The sequence below is a fragment of the Anolis carolinensis genome, chromosome 1, assembly GCF_035594765.1.
Source record: "Anolis carolinensis isolate JA03-04 chromosome 1, rAnoCar3.1.pri, whole genome shotgun sequence".
In the NCBI taxonomy this organism is placed as follows: Eukaryota; Metazoa; Chordata; class Lepidosauria; order Squamata; family Dactyloidae; genus Anolis; species Anolis carolinensis.
The window spans coordinates 249,437,113-249,460,128 of record NC_085841.1 but is presented as its reverse complement, the minus strand read 5'-3'; the positions used below and the strand labels follow the sequence as shown (position 1 = coordinate 249,460,128).

At 38.2% G+C, this 23,016-nt stretch overlaps 2 protein-coding genes across 2 annotated transcripts in view; one reads left to right on the top strand and one right to left on the bottom strand.

Annotated features, from left to right (window-relative positions):
- sema5b (semaphorin 5B) overlaps nucleotides 1-16,243 on the top strand; it is a 583,141-nt gene extending 566,898 nt beyond the window's left edge. Inside the window, exon 24 of the mRNA XM_062971530.1 lies at nucleotides 13,300-16,243. Coding sequence (XP_062827600.1) covers nucleotides 13,300-13,434 — 135 coding nt within the window. The 3' untranslated portion in view covers nucleotides 13,435-16,243. The remainder of the gene's footprint in view (nucleotides 1-13,299) is intronic.
- slc49a4 (solute carrier family 49 member 4) overlaps nucleotides 1-23,016 on the bottom strand; it is a 99,572-nt gene that overhangs the window by 15,818 nt on the left and 60,738 nt on the right. Inside the window, exon 7 of the mRNA XM_003214920.4 lies at nucleotides 15,802-15,929. Within this exon, the coding sequence (XP_003214968.2) occupies nucleotides 15,802-15,929 (128 nt within the window). The remainder of the gene's footprint in view (nucleotides 1-15,801; nucleotides 15,930-23,016) is intronic.

Genomic DNA, 23,016 nt, shown 5'->3' with positions numbered 1-23,016 from the left:
CAGCTGCTTCATCATCCACTGTGACACCGAGTCCTTGATGGATTACTTCCTCATTCTTCCACACACTGCTGGATGATTTTTATGGTGTTGTGAATTAGTTAAATTAACCTCCTCGCATAAGCAGTACCTAAATTTCCTACTTGATAGATGCAACTATCTTTCAGGTTGCTTAGGTCAACAACGAGCTATGCTATTTTTAATGGTTGGGTGCTCAATCTGACCCCGGCTGGCTTTGAACTCAGGTCAGTAGTGATTTATTGCAGCTGGCTACTACCCCGTTTCCCCTAAAATAAGACATCCCCAGAAAATAAGACCTAGTAGAGGTTTTGCTGAATTGCTAAATATAAGGCCTCCCCCTAAAGTAAGACCTAGCAAAGTTTTTGTTTCAAAGCATGCCCAATGAACAGAACACCAGAGCATGCAGGATCAGTAAATGTATGTACCAGAAAGTGTTGTACATGGAAATATTGGTAGTAACAAGAAATTCTTGATAGGATTCACAGTTTGTCTGGTTATGCTGGTTTGTGATGACAACTACTGTACAGTATATAATAAATGTTAATTTTTTTGTTCAACAATAAATGTGAATTCTTCTTCATGGAAAAATAAGACATTTCCTGAAAATAAGACCTAGAGCATCTTTGGGAGCTAAAATTAATATAAGACACTGTCTTATTTTCGGGGAAACACGGTAACCAGCTACGCCACAGCCTGGCCCCCTTAGACATTTTAATTAAAAAATCGACCCAAAAAATTCAGATCGACTTATTCACATATCAATATAAGTACTGTGTCTTAACTCTTATAAAAAAAAAGGAAACACCCCCTTCTCTGAGTAGAATGTTGAAAGGCAAGAACTTAGTTTATCCTGAGGAAATCTAAAAGAAGCACCAACCACATCTTAAACACTTGAGTGGGGAAATTGCATTCAAAAGGGCAGAGAGAGGAGAGACTCAGTGTTTTCCCCTCTCTGTGGAATAATCCTTAATTTATCCACAGGTCATATCAAAATCCACAATTTTGGCTCCAAAATCTGTTCTTGCCTTATACTTATATAGAAAAAATAGGTGAGAAAATAATAGTTTCACCACTTTGATTTCACTAGGGAGACTCTTTGTTTGGAACTGTTCTAAAGTAAGAGGAGAAAGATATTTCAAAATAGTTTTTCTCCAACATGACAACGTGGGAAGTTTTTCACTATGGTAATTTCAGTTAAAAATAATTAAATGGACAGGCAGCGTAGTATAGTAGGTTAATTCCTGGAATAGGACTGGGAGACCAAGGCTTGAATATTCAATCAACAATTGAAACCCCCTGGGTGTCCTTGGGAACATCACACAATCTCCTACCCTCACAGCAGTGGTTCCCAAATGTTGGTCTTTCAGGTATTTTGGATTTCATGTCAAGCAGTTCCTGACCACTGGACCAGCTGACCTGGGCAAATGCAAAACACTTGGGGAAACCAAAGTTTGGGAACCACTGTCTTAGAGGAAGTCAATGAGAAACCTCCTCTGAATAAACCTTGCCAAGAAACTTCTACAGAAGTAGAAGGATCACTATAGGTTGGAATCAACTGGAAGGTACATAAACACCAGCAAGTATAATGGGATATAGTATAGACACTGTTGTCTATAGTACAGGTAACACAGACATTCTTTAATGTAGCAGTTTTGCATGACTGAGTATTAACCTCCAGCAACACCAGTTGGCTCAAAATCACCCTTAATAGCAAACAGATTGGTGCTGATTGGTAAGTGGTACCATGGTTAAAGATGGCAAAACAGCTTTGAGTATAAAGAGGCAGTTAAGAGAGAAGAAGCACGAACATGGGTCCCATTTCAGATCATTTAATGATATTTTGATTGTATTCAATTAATCAGAAGGGTTAATGCTGCATCATTTCATGCCCTGGTCTAAACACCACAGGAATATGCATATGAACAAGTCAGGACATTTATAACATCTTTACTTTTCGAAATCCCAAAATTTCTAAGAAATGTAGCATAGGAAGAAATTTTCTCTTCTATATATATCTTTAGATGAGGCCTGGGGATGCTGACAAATATCCTTTTGTTAGTATATGAGGAGTCATGAACAGGAGATAGCAAAGGCTGGCGAGATAAGGCACAAACAGCAATTCATCAGATCACTTGCGTGATAAAATTCTTCTTTGAGGCACGGAGGCAGACTTCTTGATAAGAAGGATGTGCCTTGAGAGAAAACCCAGAAAGACAATATAAATGGCACAGACTTCAAATAGGCTGTTTTAGTTTGGTCTTTATATACAGCTTTCACTCTCTTAAGATTTTTGAATTAAGAAATTCAGTATTTTCTCCCTGCTCCTGGTATGTTCCTTGACTGCAGCTTCAAGATAAAAAAACAGAGGTACAATTCCAAATTTAGTTCAACACAGTCTGGGGAGAGTAGAAAGAAACTGAATGTGGTGAAGGCAAGCAGTCCTTCCCACTGTAGTGAGGCAAGCACTAGTCACACTGATTTCCCAAAGTATTTCTTAGTAAGATTTATAACTCAGTAAATCTGTGACATCATCTCTGTTTATTGTTTTTTCCCAGCAACATGGTTTTGGGAATGGCAGTGTTCTCTAATCCCTCTTAAATAAAAAGGAATCATGGTTTCAGCACTGTATTTCATAGCTTGGCATTTGACAGATTTAAGAGCCAGAGGAAACAAAACAAGAGGAAGGTGTTGAAGGAAACACCTTTATTCAATCTAGAAGAGGCAAGAGTACATAGACAAAAAGAAAAAGACAAGATTTTCCAAGAAAACAATGTACAGAGACGGATGCACAAATGGAATGATAACAGACCTTTGTCATCTAGTTAGGTTTTAGATTAAATGTCTAGTTGTCTCTTTGTGTTTTTATTATTTACACCAGCTATGTTTTATTTTTTTATTTGAATTGAATGGTTAGCTACCTTGCCGGAAAGGTGAGAGAAATGGGACAAGTAAAATACAAATATGTAATATGTGCTGTACAGGGTGGACCTTAATTGCTGAGTGTACATTTTTGAATTCACAGAACTCAGCAGAACAAAGGTGGCTCCATTTTCATGACAGAATTTCCGTGAAACTGGAAAGCCTGAATGTTCATTCAGTATCAGCAGTTTGGATAGCAAATGTTATTATCCTTCTAATTTGCATTTCATTTTCTGGTTTGACAACACAGCAGTAATTCTATTTTGATTCATTAGAATTTTATTAATGCCTCTGACAGAATACCAATCACCAACAGTAGATCAATCAGGTCTGGAGAAAGTATAACACTGGCTCCCTGCCAACTGTAGTTTGCAACGCACCAGGGCAAGACTGGGAAAGAATGCTGCCTTCTTCTCCCTGGCTTGAGTCCCCAAATCCCTTGCCTTAACTATAGTTCAGCATTACACAACACCCCGAGTTAGGAGTAGTTGCAAAGGAAGGTAAAGAAAGGAAAATGTAGCCAGAGAGAAGAGAAGGAACAAGATTCTATATTTATAATACTTGTTTTCATTATTTAAACTGCTAGTTATGATCTATAAAGCCGTAAACAGTTTAGCTCCAGATTATCTGAATGGAAAGACTGTGTGTTCTTGGTGGCTCTTCCGAGGATACAAAGCTCCCTTTTATGTCTGTCTGTCTATTTATCGTTATCTATCTTGTTAAGTAAAATCTACACACAAAAAGGAGTAATAGATATAACAAACACTACAATTTGCTAACTAAAACCCACTTAATACAAAAAACAAACAACACAACATGTGCATAAGATTAACAAAGAAAAAGATCACTTCCAACTATTTTTTCCTCAGTTACAATTTTATCCTTAAATTCTACCTCTCCCTGTCTTATCTATGAGTTACATTCTGTTTCTGTAGTAAATCAATGGTAAAACCAACAGTCATTATATCACCCTCATCCTCCATCCCCAAATCAATTAGGAGTTTCCAATATGTCTTTGAAGTTTGCTAAAAAAAAAATAATAAAAACAAAAAGTGTGTCAATCTCTGCTAAACTGTTAAGTTTGAGTAACTAATCCCCTTTAGAAAGAACTGAATCACTTTTCCATTTTTGTGCATGTAGTATTCTGGCAGATGTTCTTTTTAAAACAGACCTGATTTTAAATATTCAGGTTACTGCAATAATAGTGCTGTTTTTTAATATGTAGTATATTTAAATATGTTTTTAACTTTTTACAGTTCTTAAAATGTTTAAATGGATTGTTGTTTAACACCTTTTATATTTTGTAGTACAGAATATTTTAGCTATTTCATTTTAAGGTAAGCTGCTTTGGGACAAAAACGGGACGAAAATAAAATAATAAGTAAACCAAACTTTAGAAAAGAGGGCACCATCTATCCATATCCTTTGCAAAGCAGGTGAAGCTTTAGCCATGGCCAGTACCTCTGATGCCCTGGGAAAACACAAGCTTCGGCTGAAAAGAAGAGCAGCAGACAGAAGGGCAGGAAAACAAGAAACTCTTGGCATTTCCAGAAGTATCTGCAAACTCCACTATGAATGGCTCTCACAACTTCTTGGAAATGTTTACTGAGAGGTAGCAACATCTCTCCAGCATTTTCTTCACTTGAAGAAAGAAGAGAAACTATCTACTATCATACAGATGTTCTTAGGAGACCAATGAACCCCATATAAGAATTGTCCAACAAGAATCCCTGAATCTCAAGGCAGGGATTGCCAAGAATGGTAGGGGACTCCCCTTACTAGTCTTCAGTCCAGTAAGCAAATGTCAAGGCTGTCATTTCCAAAGGATCAGTAGATCCAGCCTGTGAAGTGACATTACTTTATAGAAATATATTAATATAGCATGTTAATGTGACCAAGCATCTATATCTTTGTGATAAACCTATGTATTCCTTTATTAAAACAAGAGTTATATAAACTTAACTCACTTGGGTTAACATGGTAGGAAACCAGAAGGAAATAAAAACATTAACTAAGTGTTTAAAATGATGCCCGCATTTGTGTCTTTGGTCATGTGTTCTTTTTCTGCTTGGGCTTTGAGAAGCAAAACTTCAAACAGGATATTGCTGAGGTTTCCTTATTCGTTTACTTTTTGTGGAATATATCAAATCAAGTTTCTTCCCAAACTAAAAGCCATATTCATGATTTTTTCATGTGGATAAGGATTCGATCAATGCAGACTGGAATAAAAATCATTCTAGTTAAATGTACTAAGCTGATTAATATATCCTATGGAGACATGTGTTTGTTTTTATGTGATTCTGTAAATTAATTATGGGGAAGCCTGTTACCACACAGTACACTATTAAGGTTTTATGAGAATTGTAAGAAACTTTGCTGCTTAATTATCAGCTTTAAACTTTTCCTTTGTATGGGGTAAAATAGTGAGAGCAGTGCAGTAGATATTGTTCAGTCCCAGTAAGGTCTGATTTCACATTTTCAATAACAGTTAAGGCAGAAAACAGATTGCTACTAGTACTAGATGTTATATCTTTTATAGAAACCATGACAATAGGTAAACTGCAAACCCTCTTACTGGGCTTCCCGCCTTATTGTATATTTTTGGTGTGCTGTAAACAGTACAAATAAAATTTGTCTTCTTTGCAATCTAGGATAATTTAAAGTACAACTACAGTAGAGTCTCATTCATCCAACACTCGTTTATCCAATGTTCTGGATTAACCAAGCCATTTTGGAGTCAATGTTTTCAATACATGGTGATATTTTGGTGCTAAATTCGTAAATACAGTAATTACTACATAGCATTACTGCGTATTGAACTACTTTTTCTGCCAAATTTGTTGTATAACATGATGTTTTGGTGCTTAATTTGTAAAATCATAACCTAATTTGATGTTTAATAGGGTTTTCCTTAATCCCTCCTTATTATCCAATATATTCGCTTATCCATTTACCCGTTTATGTTGGATAAGTGAGACTCTACTGTACTTAGAAATCATCTCATTTGTAAGCCATGGCTTTTGCAAGCACTGCTAATCAAGGATTTATGCTGAACAAATGGCAAAACCGAACTGGAAATCAATGTGTAGATGAATATACACAATGAAGATCTCTGGCAAATACTGAAATGTTCTTTCAGCAACGTTGCTCATCTGAGTGGCTTAGGCCTTCTTAATCCTTGTTAACTCACTTTGGGCATGGTTTATGTGGATGGCAACCAGCCTAGTCAAGGCCTGAGTTCTCACATTCCACCTCTTGTCTCCTTCTTTGGTGCAGCTACACTGTTTGCTTCAAGGTCTGGGCTCAACACAATTCAATAATGTTTGAACTCTATACTGCTTAATCCTAAGAAGAACCACGGTTTAACTTTGAATGAAACCTAAAGTTGTGCTGTCAGAAAGTGTAGGTGGCACAAGGCTTGCTTAGGCTCACTACTAATAAGACATATTTTAGTGATGTCTGCCTACAGAAACAACCTTCCAAAGCAGGCAAGGAATATATACACATAGATAGATAAACAGATATGCTTTTCATATGCCTTGGGATTTTTTTTATGGATTGATGAAGCTTGTAAATACCCATAACAAAATGTTTCCCCACAACGCCATCCTCAAGTAAATGCTGAATACTTCTTTAGTTTCTCAGCCTTCCTCTAAAGACAGCAGATGCAAAACCCTTCAACACACAGCCTAGCATTTTCTTCTAAAGATCAGATCTTTGGCTGTATATCTCAGTTATCACTATTGCTGTTTACAATTCAAAGTAGGGTACTGGGTGGCGGGGGGAGTGGGAAGATCTGAATTATTTGATAATTTAATATCTAATAGGGTATATGTATATATTAGAAACAACCACATACATATAATTAGCATGATGCAATAGTGGTGTAAGGTTTCTCTGGTGAGTTTGGTCTAAACTGAGCCTCTTTAATAAGGATCATTGAACTCATTTGTGAAGAGAAGTGGACTTTTTGGGGCAAGCAAACCAGCAGGGAACTTCAATAAAAATGCCAAAGAGTGCCCCTGAAGAACTCAACACAATTTCAGTTGGGCTGTTACTGAAATAGTGAAGTCATGATTCATGGCTTTGAGACAATTTATGTGGCCTTCGGGAGCAAACTGCTGCTTGAAATTGCTGCACATTTCAGTTTCCTGCCTATGGCCAGCTGACTGAAGCTGCCGCCAGGGGCAGAATTCATTACTACTTCTTCCATGGACCAAGGGAAGGAAGAATACGCAGAATTGAGGAAAGGGATTTGTCTCCATCACAATTGCATCAAGTTGCTTAAGGGTAACAGGTAAAGGACAACAGAAGGTCCTTCAAAGTTCCTTCAAACAAGATGATTTGGGAGGCCCTTCAAGTTCAAGTGTCAGAAGTTATGAATGCATAAATACCTTTTTTAAACTGGAACCTATCTAGCCAAATCTAGTGACAAGATCATACACATGTATTTAAGTAAAAACAATCTGAAGCAAGCTTTAAAATGCTTCAACTTTGATAGGATCATACATAGGCCACTTACTTTCATTCGGTAGTCTTGCTTTCATATTTTCCCCACTTTCTTTGAGCTAACCTAATATTCTTTCCGCAAAAAGCAGTGCTGAGTCAAAAGCAAGGAAGGATTTTGTTACCTTTTTTTGCCAAGATCTCCATGCTTTAAGCAATTTTTCAAGATTACTTTAGCAACATACTCTGAATGAGCGTGTTGAGATACACAGCATTGTGGTGTGATTCTGTTCACTGAGATCCCTTTCTGACTGTAATCATCATGTGAACAATCCAAACAGCATAATTTTGAACTGGCTTTCCTTAGCTCAATAATGTCAGCTCACTCGTTTTGAATTGGCTTTCCTTTAGTGTGGTGATGACAGCTCATAGTGAAAATTGATTGACTACACAGAACTCTGATATATTCCAATTCAATATCGGATTCCCAATACTGCCGAAATTACTCTGGAAAGGAGAAAGAAGGGTGTTTATGTCAGGGAAGACAAACAGCAACAGCTGAAGAAAACAAATGGCACGTAACAGGATTTAAACAAGGTATACTTTCTCCCAATGAATGGTGCTAATAAGGTTTGTTTCTTCTGAAAACAATAACGTTGATGTTATGACTGAAACAAGGTAATATCCAGCACAGACCTGGACATAACACTTACTTTGATTCAGCTTGACTAACTGTGTGTTTGACTGGAAGTACAACTTGGATTTTTATCATAAACTTTCCAAGTCACTAACCTTCTCTTCTAGAAGCCATCTCCCAGCTTCTTAAATCAAAAGCTGGTGAAGCCACTTCAATAATGTATGATTTGGTATGATCTCACGCCCTTCTGAAATGCAAGTAGCACTGGCAGAGAAGTACTTACAGTAAAAGCGTCATTCTTGCAATATTAATATAAATATTTGCATATTCTTGAATAGTCAAAGTAATGGATGCATTTGCAAAAACAAGACGACATTCCCCAGGGATATGGGGAAAGGAGCGAGAGAGCAGCACTACATTGTTTTATTAACTTATAGGTTTTACTATGGGCAACTTAACTAAACACTCAGGAAAGAGAACCCTTGGAGGCACCAACTAAAAACTAGTTTGGTCTTGTCACTTCATATTTGGCATCTCCCTCATACAACAAGCCCAGCACTACAAGTATCCATTTACTGGAGTACTTATGAACACTTAATGAACCCGAAGTGCCTTGAAAATGTAAAATATTCTACTATAATTGCTAAGACAGAGACTTGGACACATTGATCAACTGCTTTTGCTACATACAGTATGTGGCTTCTTCACAGTTCAAGGAACTGTCAATGCCCCCATGACCTCTGATGTCAATATAGGGCCACTTTGGCATTAATGCTGAACCAGCGCTGACTTCTTAAGCAACCATCTCACATTCCCGCCCCAAAGCCAGAGTGTCACTGAGCGCTGCCCTGCATTTGAACTCCATACTTTAACTGAAATACACTCTACACTCTGAAACTTTTAATTAACATGAAAAAGAATAGGTTCAACCAAATCAATTCAAATGTGCCATTTCTCCCAATTACTCTGGAGCGCAGGGGTCACCATTATATTGCATCATTACCTTCAGGAATAAAGACAGCATGAAGCCCTGTAAATTAGAACTTAAATAGCCAGTATATTTCCACCCTTAAGATGGGTGCAAGACCAATTTTTCAATCCAAAATGTATAAATCAAGAAATTATAAATTGCACTTAATATTTAGTTGGACAGGTAAACAACATCAAAAACAGTCTCAAAATCCAAACCTATTCCTTGGAAAGGCTCATGGAAGATATGAAAATATGAAGAAATTGACAATTGGGGTTTGGTTCCAGGCCCTCCCATTGATACCCAAACTTGTAGATACTGAAGTCCCGTTATATACTGTATAATGGAGAAGTACAGTGGTGTCTCTTATATCAAAATCATAATTGGCAAAATAAATGTTAGTTTTGGGGGATTTTAAAAATGTTTTTTTCAAGGATGGTTGAATTTGTGTATATAAAATCTGTGGATATGGAGGGCCAACAGCATACTAAATCCCTAAAACACACAGCAAGCTAAATCTTCAACACATATAGTTCACAGAGACAAAACTGTGACTAATTTCATAATGTACAACAATTTAAAAATGTAAAAAAGCAATTTCATAAAGGCCCATTATTCCAAAGGACCCTAACATGACAGCCAAAGTAAAACTACCAAAGGCAATTTTACTTGGAAATATGAGATCCAAAATAACAACCAAACCCTACTAGTAATACTGTATCAAGAAAAGATATTGGATCTAAAAGAGAATCTGACCTTTTGCAACTAATCACGACTAATGGATTCTACTTTAAATGTCTTTGTGCCAAGTGCTAAAATATGTGCAGGCATACAAACTGGTATAGGGAAAAGCTTTTAAAGGGGACGATGCATTGTGCTTGTCTGCCATAAAGGTATTAGTGGACAGTTCCAGGCATAGCTGCTAAAGATTGCTAGAGAAGCAAAGACTGTTTGATATATCAAAGGAAGAAGTCAATTTTGGTAATTTCCCATCTCTTTTCTCCCCGAAGCTCTCTGGGAAAAGATACTCATTAAATAGACTTAGGCTATATGAAACAATGTTGACCTCACACTGACAAAATTAAGAGAATCCAGCAAATCTTGAATTTGAGTTATCTTTACATATACAAGCTTTATATATACATAGGGCCTCTGCAAGAAGAAGATGGGGTGATGGTGACAAGGGGCAGGGAAAAGGCAGAACTACTTAATGCCTTCTTTGCCTCGGTCTTCTCACAAAAAGAAAGCCATCTTCAACCTCAGCAACATGAAATGGACAAAAGGATCTGGGGAAATCCAACCCCAAATAGGGAAACAAGTTGTGCAGGAACACCTGGCCGCTCTAAACGAATTCAAGTCGCCAGGGCCAGATCAACTACATCCAAGAGTACTGAAGGAACTAGCTGAGGTTATTTCAGAACCACTGACAATTATCTTCGAGAGTTCTTGGAGAACAGGAGAAGTCCCAGAAAATTGGAGGAGGGCAAATGTGGTCCCTATCTTCAAGAAGGGGAAAACGAACGACCCAAACAATTACCGTCTAGTCAGCCTCACGTCGATACCAGGCAAGATTCTGGAAAAGATCATTACAGAAGTGGTCTGCGAACATTTAGAAACAAATGCAGTCATTGCTAATAGCCAACATGTATTTACCAAAAACAAGTCATGCCAGACTAATCTGATCTCTTTTTTCGATAGAGTTATAAGTTGGGTCGATACAGGGAATGCTGTGGATGTAGCGTACCTGGATTTCAGTAAGGCCTTTGACAAAGTCTCCCACAACCTTCTGGCAAACTAACTAGTAAAATGTGGGCTAGACAAAACTACGGTTAGGTGGATCTGTAATTGGCTAAGTGAACGAACCCAAAGGGTGCTCACCAATGCGTCTTCTTCATCTTGGAGTGCGGCAAGGCTCCATCCTGGGCCCCGTTTTGTTCAACATCTTTATTAATGACTTAGATGAAGGGTTAGAAGACACAATCATCAAGTTTGCAGATGACTCCAAATTGGGAGGGATAGCTAACACTCCAGAAGACAGGAGCAGAATTCAAAATGATCTTGACAGACTAGAGGGATGGGCCGAAACTAACAAAATGAAGTTCAACAGGGACAAATGCAAGATACTTCACTTCGGCAGAAAAAATGGAATGCAAAGATACAAAATGGGGGACACCTGGCTCGACAGCAGTACGTGTGAAAAAGACCTTGGAGTCCTCGTGGACAACAAGTTAAACATGAGCCTACAATGTGATGCGGCTGTTAAAAAAGCCAACGGGATTCTGGCCTGCATAAATAGGGGTATAGCATCTAGATCCAGGGAAGTCATGCTACCCCTCTATTTTGCCTTGGTCAGACCACACCTGGAATACTGTGTCCAATTCTGGGCACTGCAATTGAAGGGAGATGTTGACAAGCTGGAAAGCGTCCAGAGAAGGGCAACTAAAATGATCAAGGGTCTGGAGAACAAGCCCTATGAGGAGCGGCTTAAAGAACTGGGCATGTTTAGCCTGCAGAAGAGAAGGCTGAGAGGAGACATGATAGCCATGTACAAATACGTGAAGGGAAGTCATAGGGAGGAGGGAGCAAGCTTGTTTTCTACTGCCCTGCAGACTAGGACGCGGAACAACGGCTGCCCTGCAGACTAGGACGCGGAACAATGGCTTCAAACTACAGGAAAGGAGATTCCACCTGAACATCAGGAAGAACTTCCTCACTGTGAGAGCTGTTCGGCAGTGGAACTCTCTCCCCCAGACTGTGGTGGAGGCTCCTTCTTTGGAGGCTTTTAAGCAGAGGCTGGATGGCCATCTGTTGGGGGTGCTTTGAACGCGATTTCCTGCTACTTGGCAGGGGATTGGACTGGATGGCCCATGAGGTCTCTTTCATCTCTACTATTCTATGATTCTATGATTCTTGTACTAATAAACCCTGGTGGACGTGGTAGAACAGACACCAGGTGGCTGTGGAAGATTCCGCATATGAAATGGCCCATGCCAATTCTCAGGTGAAGCATAGCAGTAGTAGTAGTAGTAGTAGTGGACTCCTGATAGGTCTGCCTGGGGAAAAATTAATGATATAGCAGAGAGGCTGATAAGACTTTTTAAGCCCACTCACTGTTACCCCTTGTCTTTGGTATACATTGAAACCAATGACACTGCTAGATACAGCCTTGAGGGCATTATTAAGGGATTGCAAGGCTCTGGGAAGGAAGCTGAAAGACCTTGATGCACAGGTGGTCATTTTGTCTCTCTTAACAGTTGAAGGACAAAGTCCAGGAAGCAAGGGAAGGATAGTGGAGGTGAATAACTGATTCTGCAGATGGTGTCACTGGGGACTGTTTGGCATCTTGGATCTTGGTCTGTGGTTTCATGATGATGAACTTCTGACAGGTGATAAATTGCATTTCTCAGTAGATGAACATGACATAACAGTGTGATGCAATAGCTGAAAAACTAAAGGCCGCTGCATCAACACATAGAACAAAAACAGATTAAAAATGTAAAGTGCATGGTTCCATTCATCCATAATCCTTGCTCATAATCCTTATTCAGACTGTGCCAAATTCCATGATAACTTATTCTTCAAACACTTGTGTAAAGAGCCAGGTCTTTAACTTCTTTCTAAAAACCAGAAGAGCTAGTGCCTGTCTGATGTCGCTGGGGAGGGAGTTCCACAGCTGAGGGGCAACCACTGAGAAGGCCGTCTCTCGTCCCCACCAATCGCGCTTGCGAAGGGGGTGGGACTGAGAACAGGGCCTCTCCGGTCGATCTTAAAGCTCTTGTTGGCTCAAAGGAGGAGATATGTTTAAATATTTGAAAGAATGTTGTACTGAAGAGAGCAGGCTTGTTTTCTGCTCATTCAGACACCAGGACACAGAGCAATGGATTCAAATTACAGGAAAAGAGATTCCATGTAAACATTAGGAAGAATTATCTGATAGTAAAAGCTGTTTGACAATGGAATACACTGCCTTGGAGTGGAGTCTCCCTCTCTGGAGGTTTTCAAACAGAGGCTGGATGGCTATCTGTCAAAAGTACTTTGTGTTTTCCTGCATGGGAGGGGTGGAATGAAAAACCCTTATGATGTCTTCAAATCTATGACTCAGTTTCTTTTCACAATAAACAGTAACATTCAAGTGAGAGTAGTAAGCTCATCACAAATTCCCTGGCTCCTCAACTAAGCAAACATTAGGTCATCACTAAGCCACTACAGAGACAAGGAAACAAAACACATGTTGATTGATATTTTCTTCACCAAGAGTTTAGTTCTATATAAGATGTTTCACATAGAAATTCTTACTTTTTTTTCACAGAACCACAAACTCCTTCTAGTCTTGAAGGAGGCCATCAGAAAGGCCTTGAAGAAATCAGAAGCAACCCACGAAATCCATCCATGTGATTATCTATCAATACTACATAATTCTAAAAAAAATATATTAACATTTTGAAAAGGCAAAGAAATTGGATGTTATCGAAAGTAAGAGACAACGGAGAAGCTTAAGTTATTCTCAGATAATAATGTTTTTGGTGTGGTAAAATCTTGAAAAATGTTGCAAATGTGATTTGAGACTTGCAAAGCACAACTAGAGAAATCAGTTTTGTTTTGGAACACTAGGTTTTGTAAAAGACAAAGAGAAGCAAGATGGATTTTCACACGGCAAAGCTTGGCCATATTTGTTCAGGTAAATAAGAAATGAAATGTGTATGTTTGTTTTGCTGTGAAGCTCAGACAGGATCAACACTGTCAAAATCTACTCTACTGCCGGGATCTGACAACAGTGGAGACAAACCAAAGGGGATAATTCTCTTATCTTTGATGAGGGAGAATATTGCAATTATTTGCTATCGCAGACAATTTCCACAAACCTTGGTTTTGTTCTGCTGCTAAAAATAGCTCACTTGTTTTTAAAAACAAAGATTCCAGAGCTAACTATTTTAAAATATGAAAAAAAGATCACAGAATCAACAGAATCATTGTAAAATTGAGGTGTTTTCTCCCTTCTCAGTCAAATACAATATGCTATATATTCATTATCTGGTTTACAGCTATGCACCAAAGACAATTTGGAGATCTCAAAGTTAATTTGAATAAAACAGACTCATTCAAATAGAGAAAGTACGTAGTCATAGAGGAAGGGTACTCAATGAAACTAAGTAAAACTAAGCACAGTGGTATTGCTGGAAGGGGGGCTTCTGTGTTTACAGATCAGCATAAAAAGGGGTATAAAACATAAGTGTCGAAGTTCAGTTCATAGACTCTTTAAAAGTTTTAAGTATAAGGAAGCATAGTTACTCTTCAAAGTAAGGTATAGCACAATACTTAAGACTAACAGTACACCTACTTAAAAAGAGTACATTACAATACTTCTCAACTCAGCAGCAATGAATTTCAAGTCCTTCTAGTTTACCAGCCCTGAATGAATTCTGTGAACCGGCATCCAGGCAGTGGCACCTCTCAACTTCAATAAACATCTTATACGGCTCTTAACTTTAGAAAGAAAACCTCCTCAATGGGATGAGAACAGCTGACTGATTTTGTACAGAGCTCCAGAGAGTGGCCACCAAGGTAACAAACTCCCCTGTTGCCTATCTCTCCGGCTATTAACGTTCAAATGTAGTCAAGGAGCTCTACATGCCACTTTGGCTTCTAAGCAACTGGTCTTTTAGTAAGCTGAACAGGAACAAGTTCAGTGTGGGATCCAAAAAGGAATGGGGAAATTGAAAATCACTGAAGGGAAACAGGCAAACAGAAAATAATGGTAGTTAATCCACAAAAGTGGGAGAAAATGCTTTCAAAATTAGGAAAGAATAGATGGGAGGCCAAAACAAATATTAAAAACATGGCAAAACATGGCAAGTAATGTGCACCTACAATACCTTATTGAGTGGGTAAATCAGATATGCAAAGCTTAAAAATACAAATATTAAAATTTTATGCTGGATTTCTCAAATCAAACATCTCATCTGCAAAATAGCACCTACAGATAGAGGATGCTATGAAAAAATCAGAAGTGGTAGAATGAAGGAATCTGAATTTTAGGTAAGTGGGATAGTGTAAGGAGAAACAGAAATTATGTTATGATATCAAAACATAATGTGAAGTCAGATGAGAAATCTTTGTCAGTGTTGCTCCAAACTTACAAACAGCACTATGATTGCAGAGTAATTTGAGATTACTTAGGGCAAACATGTTTTCTATATAATTGCACCACAAGCAAAGGTGAAATCATGAAGTTCATTAGTTCAATACACTCCATGTATGTCAAAGGAGCTTCCTATTTCCAAACAAGTTTGTGTCATGACCACAAAAGAAATACAGAAATATCCACCTGAATCCCAAGGAAACCAGGTTAACAAGTTATTATTGATCACTTTCATCAAAAAATTTAGGTAATAAAGAGCAAACTTGGAAAAACTTGCCAAAGATAATTCAAGGTAATAAAATTCAAAAGCCCCCTTTTTTGCTTTATATTAAACATAAACTTACAGGTAATTATTTTTTTGCCTTTTCTTCATTTCAAGGGTTTAGTTCAAGCCTTGAAATGTACACATAGATTTGTACAAGTGTAGCAAGGTATGTCACTGAGTTCAAGGAATCGGGGATACTATATTTACAAAATGCCTTGCGATACCATTCAGTGACTTTGGCTTCCGGAATAGCATATCAATTCTCCCTTGTGCTATGTTTAATTCAAAATGAGAATTATTTTATATGGCAATAATTTGCATTACAAATTATTTCTCCAGTATCCCATTTACTGAACAACCACCATCAAACAAATATATGCAAAAGAAGAACATTAGCATTCTCATACCTGTTGTTAAAGGGAGGTGAATGACAGTGGTTAAACATGTCAAAGTAAACCAGATGGATGACAGAGTTGCTCCTGACAATAACAGGAGAAGTATAGGTTTCAGCATTCCTCTGATAAAATCAGCAAACCTAAAAGAAATATAAATTACACTTTAAAAACATTTCATATATTCTATAAACTGAGAAAAATTGTTTATGCTCTGCAAAAATTCTAGGATATTTGAAATAGCAATTTCAAAAGTGATATTTTGCATTTTTAAGACAGAAAGAAGAAAGAAAGAACAGACAATTGGTCAGAAATAAAGGTGTTTTCTGGTCCATGTAGATACTGATTTCTCAGAAATTATCTTTACCATTTCTCTATTTCACTTTGTGCTCTCCTCTGAAGAAGTTTTTGGACTTGCAGCATTTTATATCTCAATAAACTATTCAATTAAGGAAAATATGTTTCTGTAAGTATGTTATCATTATTTTTATTTGTTTCAACATTGCATTGTTTTAGAAATAGAAGCCAGTATTTTCTTTGATGAGAAACAACCCGCCCAAAGAATTATACGAGATTAAATGGGCCAAGATTGTAGCAAAATCTATCCTTACTAGGACTGAACAGTATTCTCACTTATGTGCCTGATCATCCCCCTTGGCTCCAACTGAAGGCAGAAGTGAATTAACAAACAATGGACAAGCTTCTTCTCTATCTGTACTGTACTTAGAGGTTGTGTCATCATATCTATTCCAGAGTCAGAAGCCAACAGCACACCATGGCTTACAACTCTTTGTTTAGAGAAAGAAAAGAACATCATGATAAACCATGAATGGGACAATGTGTTCAAACACTCCCTCTGGAAGGCAAAGGGCACATCACATGATAAACTGGGATTATCTGCAACCCAGTCATTGTGTAAACAAAGCCAGTGTATCGAACGGGAGATGAAGATAATATTACCCTTCTATTTGAAACCACAGTTAGAAATGGAAACTCACTGGGTAACCTTGGGCAAGTCACTCTCAGCCTCATCTGATGAAAACTTGCCAAGAGGCCCTCTTGATAGGTTCGCTTTAGAGCAGTGGTTCTCAACCTGGGGTCCTCAGATGTTTTTGACCTACAACTCCCAGAAATTCCAGCCAGTTTACCAGCTGTTAGTGTTTCTGGGAGTTGAAGGCCAAAAACATCTGGGATTCCAGATTGAGAACCACTGCTTTAGAGTTACTATAAATCAGAAATGACTTGAAGGAATGCAACAATTCCAAACACAACTTAGTATCCAGTAAGTGTGTACTCACACCTGCGCAATTATACCTCTCACTTTTCCCATTTCACTCCTGTCTATACATTAAGAAACTATAAAAATCCCTTTTCTTGGGCCCAGCAAAAAACAAAACAAAAACCCAATGCAATTAATTCTAGGTTGCTTCAACAGGACTCTAATGTCGAGATCAAGGAAAGTCATAGTCCCACTCTATTCTGCTTTGGTCAGATCTTACCTGCAATACCATTTCTAGTTCTGGGGCACAACAATTCAAGAAGGATATTGATAACCTGGAACACGTCCAGAGAAGGGCAACCAAAACAATCAAAGTTTCGGAAGACAAGCCCTGCGAGGAATGGCTGAGGAAGCTGGGGATCCTTAGCTTAGAGAATAATAATAATACTTTATTTTTATATCCCACCACCATCTCCCCAAAGGGACTCGGGGCGGCTATGAGAAGGCTGAAAGTGGACCTGATAGCCACATCTAAATGTTAGAAAGGATGTCACATTGAGGAAGGTGAAAGCTTGTTTTCTGTTGCTTTAAAGACTAGAACAGGGAGCAATGGATTCAAATTGCAGAGAAAAAGATTCCACCTAAACATTAGAAAGAATTTCCTAACAGTAAGAGCTGTTTGGCAAAAGAATATGTTGCCTCAGAGTGTGATTGTGTCTCCTTCTCTGGAGATGATGATGCCTATTTATACCCTGCTTTTCTCTCCACAGAGGAGACTTAAGCAGAAGTTAAATGGTCATCTGCTGACCATCTGTGTTAATTGTGCGTTCCTTGATGTCAGGGTGTTGGACTGAATGGTCCTTGGAGTCTCTTCCGACTATGCATCCATGGGCTTTTATCCTAGCAATCATTGCTGCAGCTGATAAAAGACATTTATTGCCTATAAAGGATATAACAGTTAAGGCATCTCCATGATTTTACACAACTTTGCCCATATATGTTTGCATAGCTACATCTCTTCCCCTGTACTTTAATAACTTCGTTTTAACTTGCAACCATGAACCTTTTTCTGTTATTCATATACAGTAAGAACCTTCCTCTTTCTGTATGCCAAGCCTATTTTTCGATCTATCAATACAGTTTTCACATTCTCTGGAAAACTCTCAAATGCAAAGCTGGCCACAAAACCAGTTTGCTGGTAATCTAATCCCACACTGGATCTGTAGCCAAAATGCTTTTGAGAGTGAGCATTAGAAATAAACATTTTGAAGGAGCTTTCATTGAGAATATGGAGGTAACACCATTTCACTACTTTTTTTCACCAGGATCAGAGTATACAGAAACATCTAATCAACTACTCCAAATTTAATCTGCATTCAAACACATACTCCATCACTCCTGTGCCTGCTTTCTCCTTCTCTTAAGTTGTGTATGTCCAAATCAGAAACAGCCCTTAAATTTACAACTATAGTAGTAATAATAATAATAATAGTAATACAGTAGAGTCTCACTTATCCAAGCTAAATGGGCCGGAAGAAGCTTGGATAAGCGAATATGTTGGATAATAAGGAGGGATTAAGGAAAAGCCTATTAAACATCAAATTAGGTTATGATTTACAAATTAAGCACCAAAACATCATGTTATACAACAAATTTGACAGAAAAAGTAGTTCAATATGCAGTAATGTTATGTTGTAATTACTGTATTTACGAATTTAGCACCAAAATATCATGATATATTGAAAATATTGACTACAAAAATGGCTTGGATAATCCAGAGGCTTGGATAAGCGAGGCTTGGATAAGTGAGACTCTACTGTAATTGTATTTCTTGCCCGCCTCTCCCCAAGGCTCAAGGTGGGTGACAGCACAATTAAAAGCACACAAATCTATATATATAAATGAGTGATGGCATCACGCTGACCGACAAAACAACAAAACTACAGGGCCCCCAACCTCAAAATTTGACAACACAACCCATCATCCACGCCTCTAGGTTGATACAACACAAAGAAAAGAAAAATAAAGTCCTAATTAGGGGGAGAGCAATAATTGTTTTTATCCAATTGCTGCCAGTTTAGAGGGCTAATCCCTGCCCACTTGGTCTCCTAGCAACCAACTCAGCCAAGGGACAGCCAGGGTTCAATTAGGGGACAGGCAGACCTAGGCCTCACTTAGGCCTCTTCCACAGATTATCTAATTTGCACTGGATTATATGGCAGTGTAGATTCAAGGCCCTTCCACACAGCTATATAACCCATTTATAATCTTATATTATCTGCTTTGCACTGGATTATCTTGACTCCACACTACCATATAATCCACTTCAGTGTGCATTTTATACAGCTGTGAAGAAGGGGCCTCATATAATCCAGTTCTAAGCAGATAATATAAGATTATCAATATACAGTACAGCCTCACTTATCCAACATAAACAGGCCGGCAGGATAAGTGAATATGTTGGATAATAAGAAGGGATTCAGAAAAAGCCAATTAAACATCAAATTAGGTAATCGTTATATAAATTAAGCACCAAAACATCATATTATACAACAAATTTGACAGAAAAAGTAGTTTCATGCGCAGTAATGCTATGTAGTAATTACAGTAGAGTCTCACTTATCCAAGACTCGCTTATCCAATGTTCTGGATTATCCAACGCATGTTTGTAGTCAATGTTTTCAATATATTGTGATATTTTGGTGCTAAATTCATAAATACAGTAATTACTACATAGCATTACTGCATATTGAACTACTTTTTCTGCCAAATTTGTTGTCTAACATGATGTTTTGGTCTTCATTTGTAAAATCATAACCTAATTTGATGTTTAATAGGCTTTTCCTTAATGCCTCCTTATTATCCAACATATTCGCTTATCCAACATTCTGCCGGCCCGTTTATGTTGGATAAGTGAGACTCTACTGTACTGTATTTACAAATTTACCACCAAAATATCACAATGAATTTAAAACACTGACTACAAAAACATTGATTATGAAAAGGCAGACTGCGTTGGATAATCCAGAACATTGTATAAGCGAATGTTGGATAAGTGAGATTCTACTTTAATATGAAATAATTACTGGGATAGAATAATGCACAACAATGTAATTTCTAAAACCAGGACAGTAAACAAAGACCAACAGTCTGAAAGCAGGGAAATTGGAAATTCCACAAAGGAAACAATCAGGGCCAGCTAACACCTCCCAAGAAAGGATTCTTCCAGAAAGGAAGCTGAGAAGGGAGTGACGCACTGTGTATTACCAAAGTCATTATTATTACTATCATTATTACTACTACTACTACTACTACTACTATTATTATTATTATTATTGTGTTGCGGTCAACCGTGAAAATGAATACAATCTGGCTCCAAGTATTCTAAAACACTAAAATCAGAATATATAAAAATTAATATGGTATAATAAAACAGAACAATACAATCTCTAAAATCAGAACACTAAATAAAGAACAACACTCTGAAAACAGGGGAATTCCACACAGGAAACAATCAGGGCCAGCTAACACCTCCCAACAAAGTATTCCCATCATCAAAGTCTGGAAATCCTGTTTTCTCAGGGCCACAGACAGTAGAAGCACATAAAATATTGCAAAGAACACCACTCTGAAAACAAGGGAATTCCAGACAGGAAACAATCAGGGCCAGCTAACACCTCCCAACAAAAAAATTCACTCAGGGAGGAAACAGCCAGGCTTTAAAGCTGCAAGGCCATTACATCCTAATCATTTTTCCTAATTGCAGCATTAATACTTGCCTCCAACAGACAAAAAAACCCACAATCAGAAATATTGTATATTCACAACCTTTAGGAAATAATATCCCCTGGTAGCGCAGCGTGTTAAAGCACTGAGCTGCTGAACTTCTGGACCGAAAGGCCGCAGGTTTGAATTGGGGGAGCGGAGAGAGCCCCTACTGTTAGCCCCAGCTTCTGCCAAACCAGAAGTTCAAAAACATGCAAATGTGAGTGCATCAATAGGTACTGCTCCGGTGGGAAGGTAATGCCATTCCATGCAGTCATCCCACATGACCTTGGAGGAGTCTATGGACAACGCCGGCTCTTCGGCTTAGAAATGGAGATAAGCACCAACCCCCTGAGTCAGACATGACTGGACTTAAAGTCAGGGGGAAACATTTACCCTTGACCTTAACTACCACCAGTTCCTCAATACTTTATTTCCCATACCACCATACTACGCCACAGCAACCCGTGGCCGGGCACAGTTAGTACTATATAAAAATTCTACAAACACACATTAAAATTTAGCTTATAAAAGATACTGTAAAATATGCATTAATCTCACAGGGCAGAGACCAAAACACATGACATGAGTTTAAAATTCATGCTTTCAACTTTCTGGGTAGGCCTGCCGTAAGAGATAGGTATTTAGATGGTTTTTAAATTCTGACAGCTGATCTAACTGTCAGAGCTCTTCCAGGAGGTCATTTCACAGTCCTAGGGCAGACAATGAAAAGGTCTGCTGGGTGATGGTGGTCAGTCGAGTTCTGGCTGGTTGGAGCAGACACCTCCCAGAAGACCTAAGTATTGAGAGTGGGTTGTATGGGAGAAGGTCAAAACCAACACCTTGTACTTTGCCTGGAAATTAATTGGCAGCCAGTGGAGAGACTTTAAGAAAGGTGTAATACGCTCACTCCTAAATATTCCTGTAACCAATCTGGCAGCCATATTTTGAACCAACTGAAGTTTCTAAAGTTGGTATCCTGCACATCATCTAGTTCTATAATATGAGAAACACAAAACAACAATAGAATAATTCCTTCCTGTCATAGGGCTAGCAAAGAAGCATCTTTGCCCCTTTCAAACAAAAGTCACTTTTGTCTATCCAGAAAATTCATCTAATGTGCATCCGGTGGTTAATAGCCACAATTTGCTGCTGTCAATTCTGCTACTTATAGTTTTTGAACTTACACAACTGCCACAAAGTTTCTGCATTTTGACTTTGCTGCAGTTTAAAAGATCAAAGTATTAGCGTCTGTGAAGGACAAAACCTGAAAAACATCTCTGATCATTAGCAAATACAACAAGAAAAGTGCCTGGGAAAAAGGATGATTTGTGCTTCTGTGCAGTTTTACAAAACCAAAACACTTGTGAACATCACTGTTTGAAGTCATTTTCTTATCTACTCAACTCTCATTTTGCAGCTTCTAACGAAAGGGTACAATATCCACCAGCTGCCCCAAAATATCCAAAGCCCTTCAGTCATAAACTTAGCAAACAAATTACCTGAAAGTCTTGGTCTGACACTATGAGAGTGACAAGACAAAGGGCACAAATCTTAAATGGAGGAAGATACAGGTAACAAAATAATGGAATCTGAGGACTTATTTTCCAGCGGAGCCTTCCTCTGACAGGCATAATTTTGTACCACAGGCACAAACATTTCGACTCCATGCAGAGATCGTTTGACACCCAAATGATAGCTTTTTAGGATAGCATCAAAAGCTGGAACGAGACTTCAATGTGGCGTCCTTTATATACTGCATTTAGCTGTAAATAACACTCAGAGCAGAGTAAAATTATATTTCAGTTTAAGAGCTGTGGCAGGGAGAGAAGTGTTATAAAATAGCAATGAGGAGAAATTACATTTACACTACAGTTCTTCAATAAAAACACTTGGGGTAGTAACACAATTAGCAGCTGGTTGAGCAAAACATACCCTCACACCAAGCTGTTGCAATAGATCTGAGGATGCCTGCTTGATAAGCCACAGGGCTGACACTGAAACACACGGATCTGTCACTCTTGACAAGAATCATTACCTAATTTTCCTAATTACAACTTTTAGCAGATTATAGTCAGTGTAGACATTGATTCAACTCTGCACAGATAACTGCTGAACAGGCCTAAAAATGAGGTATCATTCATCAAGCTTGACATCTCGGCACTCCTTTTGTGTGTAAAACTCTTATGTTTGAAGCTTTATAATTTCTTCAGTTAACAACAAAAGCTGTTTTTATTTTTTAAATC